At 42.3% G+C, this 4,551-nt stretch overlaps 1 protein-coding gene across 1 annotated transcript; it reads right to left on the bottom strand.

The window, feature by feature from the left end:
- Window positions 1-408: 408 nt before the first annotated feature.
- DEFB128 (defensin beta 128) lies at window positions 409-2,007 on the bottom strand. The gene is made up of 2 exons (XM_065919172.1): window positions 1,959-2,007; window positions 409-644 (listed from the first exon to the last, which is right to left on the bottom strand). Exons 1-2 carry the CDS (start codon window positions 2,005-2,007, stop codon window positions 409-411), a joined length of 285 nt encoding a protein of 94 aa, XP_065775244.1.
- Window positions 2,008-4,551: the final 2,544 nt, after the last annotated feature.

The raw sequence follows: 4,551 nt of genomic DNA, 5'->3' as shown, positions 1-4,551 counted from the left end.
GGATCACCAGCCCAGGTCGGATGCATGAGACAAGTGCTCAGGGCTGGTACACTGAGAAGACCCAGAGGGATGGGATGGGGAGGGAAGTGGGAGGGGGGATCAGGATGGGGAACACATGTAAATCCATGGCTGATTCATGTCAATGTGTGGCAAAAAGCACTACAATATTGTAAAGTAATTAGCCTCCAACTAATAAAAATAAATGGAATAAACAAATAAATAAGTTTGGAGTGTTAAAAGAAATGAGTGAATACATGAACAAATAAATCCAGGGGAAAGTAAAAGACTTTATTACGTGGAAAATCAAGTTCACAAAAGAAGTAGATCAATTTCTTGCCCCTCCCCATCAGATTAGGTGGCACTTTTGATTTAAGAAGAAGAGAGGAGACCAGTGGAACAGCACTTGGTTTATTCTGGAAATGTGCCAAGTGTGACAGTGGGTAAGATAACATAGTCCAACTTCAAATCAGGCTTGCTTGAAGGTTCGGGCTTTTGTGTGGCTTGCTGATGTGTTTTCTTTTTGCTTTCATTGATGCAACATAGTTTTCCTCTTGTACATTGCTTGTCATATATTTCCCCCAACATGCATTTCTTCTTGCAATAACCTGCTATGGTACTAAAGCATTTTCTGGACCACGCTGTGTCTGTGCACAGAAAACAGCAATGAACCAGATTAGTTCCTGAGGCAGAGAAGAAGAGTTATATGGTTCCCCACCAGCTATGGCTTCCAGTGGTCCCAGAGTGAACCTTATAATGAGAGAAAACGCAGAGTCTCCACCTTGAAAGTCATCCCAAATTCAGACATGTAAAATCCCAGGTTCCCAGCCAATATTCAGAGTCAGCACCCCGTCAGCCCTAGACAGTATCAACTTGTCACCACGGCACAATTCAAACTAACCTGAAAAGAACATCACAGATAGAACTTTTAAAGTTAACAGTGTACTTAGGTTTCACACTCATTCATATAGGCAGCAGAAATCTCCCTTGGCTGATACTTCATAGGTCTCAGCTTATTGCTGTTGAAAACTCCTTCTTTCATTCTTTTCACAACTTGGCTCCTCCTATCTCCTCTTTTCTCCTCTCTCTCTCTCTCTCTCTCTCTCTCTCTCTCTCTCTCTCGCTTGCTCGCTCTCGCTCTCTCTCTTCCTATCCTTCTTTTGATCTCAGATAAATATGTTGTCCAGAGATCAGACTCAATTCCATGTTTGCCTGTTTTCCCACACATTCAAATTGTCACCTATTCAGAGTATTGCACGGAGGTTGTAAAGTTCCTTATCCTATTATTTCTTTGCCCTTATAAAGATGAAAACAAAGATATGATTCTCCATATTCAAAATTCCAGAACCAGGATCATCTTTGAAGGTTAAAAGGACATTTATAGGGCCACAAAAAGACAACCTACCTTCCTACAACAGCAAGGAAGAGGATTCTCACAATCAGAGACCCTACCATGAATTCGGTGCTGCACTTTAGTAAACTCATGTAATCCTTGCATAAATACAATCATTGTAGAACTGAGTCATTATCCTTACGTGATAGATGAGAAAACTGATTTTCAAAAGGAATAATTAAGTCATGTCATACAACTAGGCAATGAGGAGAATGTATTTTAACCTCACATCTACAGGACTCCACAGCTTCTACTGTTCACATTACTGTTGTAATATAGGTTGAAAATGAATTTAAATGGAAAAACAGATGGCCAGATTCCTGGGTGAAAACTATGTTCACCACCGTAAAGGTAATGCTAGATGATGGAAGGAGAGGACTTCTGAGAGTTCAGCCCCGATTTCTTACCTTCCTGGAACCTGTCTTCTAAGACAGACTCAAGTCAGGCACCCAGGACAGTGGGTCCTTTTGATGATCTCAGCAAGATATCAACTATCTTGAAGGCCCTGCCCCTAGTCCTGGGAATAGTAGTATTTCCTCGAATTTCATGGTGCATTTGGACAAGTTACCTTCAGATACCTCAAACAGCAGGATAATGAGGACCAGAAACAGCTTCATGTTTACAGACTTTCCAAGACAACTAGGCAGCAGATTTCTTTGTCCAGTGATCTGTGTCACACAATCACAGAGTCTTTCAAGACGAGACATGGCTTTGGATGCTACTAGTGTTCTGAGCTCTCATTTTAACCCACATGGAAGAGATTAAATTCAAGTCCACCCCCACTTTCATTCCCAAATATGGAGTTCACAGTCACCGAATGTTTCATCACATCACATTTACTCCCCCTTCCTCAGGACATGAGCTCCCGGAGAGCAAGAACAGTGATTTCTCCACCTGGGCCATCAGCCCACTTGGGTCAAAGTGGGCTGGCCATATGTCTTGGCTTGTGTGGGTCAGCCCTAGTTCATTCCTTCTCTTCCAATGTCCCATCCAACTAGTACCACCTTTCACTCACAAAAGTAATTCATCTGGAAAATTGAATCATTAACTAATTCGGGCAAACACTTAAGCGTGTGCAATAACAATTGTATCCCTTTATTTATTTTTGGCTGTTCTGGGTCTTCGTTGTTGCTTGCAGGCTTTATCTAGTTGCCGTGAAGGGTGATGCTCTCTAGTTGCGGTGCACAGGATTCAAATTGGGATGGCTTCTCTTGTTGTGGAGCACAGGTTCTAGAGCGTGAAGGCTTCAGTAGGTTTGGCACAAGGACCACGGTGCACAGGCTCAGGGGTTGCAGCACACGGGCTTAGCTGCCCCCGTGGTTTATGTGGAATCTTCCTGGAGCAGGGATCAAACCCATGTCCCCTGCATTGGCAGGTGGGTTCTTAACCACTGGACCACCAGGGAATAATTTTTTTAATGTATGAAACTTTCAGAAAATTCTCTAAGAGAAAGATTGCTTTTAGGCTGGACTTGATAAATTGATGTTATTTCAGTTTCCCATAATGTCTTACCCACACAGTAAAGCTCAATTCCAGGACTTCCCTGGTAGATCAGTGGTTGGGGGGAAAAAAAAACAAAAACACCAGCCAATGCAGGAGATGTGGATTCGATTCCTGGGTCAGGAAGATCCCCTGGAGAAGGAAATGGAAACCCACTCCAGTATTCTTGCCTGGGAAATCTGAAGGACAGAAGAGTCTGGTGGGCTACTGTCCATAGGGTCCCAAAAAGTCGGACACAACTTAGCGACTCAAACAACAACAAAACTCAATTCCACAACTAAAATCTTTCAAAGATCAAGTCTCTTTAGTACAGTGTTTAACTCACTCTGAGCTGGTTCTCACTCTCCTCTCATGGTTTTTTTTATGGAACCAGTTACATTTCTGCCAAATTAGTGTTGATGCCCCTACTCAACTTGTTACTGCCATAACCTGTTGTTGTTCAGTTATTAAGTTGTGTCCTACTCTTTGCAACCCCATGAACTGCAGCACACCAGGCTTCTCTGTCCTTCACTCTCTCCTGGAGTTTACTCAAATTCATGCCCATTGAGTCAGTGATGCCATCCAACCATCTCATCCTCTGTCACTCCCTTTTTCTTCTGCCCTCAATTTTTTCCAGCATCAGGGTCTGTTACAATGAGTTAGCTCTTCACAACAAGTGGCCAAAGTATTGGAGCTTCAGCTTCAGCATCAGTCCTTCTAATGAATAGTCAGGGTTGATTTCCTTTAGGACTGATTGGCTTGATCTCCTTGCTGTCCAAAGGACTCTCAAGAGTCTTCCCCAACACCATAGTTCAAAAGCATCAATTCTTCAGCAACTCAGTCTTCTTTCTGGTCAAACTCTCACATCTGTACATGACTACTGGGAAAACCACAGATTTGACTATGCAGACCTTTGTCAACAAAGTTATGTCTCTGCTTTCTAATATGCTGTCTAGGTTTGTTATAGTTTTTCTTCCAAGAGGCAAGCATCTTTTAAATTTGTGGCTACAGTCACCATCTGCAGTGATTTTGGAGCCCAAGAAAATAAAATTTGACACAGTTTCCACTTTTTCACCATCTATTTGCCATGAAGTGATGAGACTATATGCCATGATCTTAGTATTTTAAATGTTGAGTTTCAAACAGCTATTTCACTATCCTCTTTCATCCTCATTTAGAGGCTCTTTAAATTCCTCTTCACTTTCTGCCGTTAGGAGTGGTGTCATCTGCATATCTGAGATTGTTGATATTTGATTCCAACACATTTAAATCTCTCTTTACAAATATTACCCTATCTCATCTACCTAATTGTCCTTGTTGAGCTCCTAATTTTCCTTTAAATCCAAGTTCAATTATCCCTACATCTGTGAAAGTTTCCCTAGCCCAGTGAAATAGAGCTGCAAAATCCCCTTTTGTGCCACCACTGTGTTTTGTAAGTATTTTTGTTGCTGGTCACACCACATCATGTTCCAATTATTTGCAATAATCTATGAATATGAGCCGCTTCAGGGGATTCCTCAGTGGCTCAACGGTAAAGAATCCACCTGCAATGCATGAGATTCGGGTTTGATCCCTGGGTAGGGAAGAGCCTCTGAAGGAGGGCATGGCAACCCACTCTAGTATTCTTGCCAGGAAAATCCCATGGAGAGAGGACTGCAGTCCATGGAATTACAGAGTCAGAC

The sequence above is a fragment of the Muntiacus reevesi genome, chromosome 2 (assembly GCF_963930625.1).
Source record: "Muntiacus reevesi chromosome 2, mMunRee1.1, whole genome shotgun sequence".
NCBI classification, from domain to species: Eukaryota; Metazoa; Chordata; class Mammalia; order Artiodactyla; family Cervidae; genus Muntiacus; species Muntiacus reevesi.
Note: the sequence above shows the minus strand (reverse complement) of the source record. Positions and strands in the feature narration are given on the sequence as shown.

Coding starts and splice junctions, on each gene's coding strand:
- DEFB128 (XM_065919172.1), bottom strand. CDS start 2,007: ATGAAGCTGTTTCTGGTCCTCATTATCCTGCTGTTTGAGGTATCTGAA. Junction 645..1,958: donor GCTGTTTGAGGTATCTGAAG/GTAACTTGTCCA, acceptor TTCTGTGCACAG/ACACAGCGTGGTCCAGAAAA.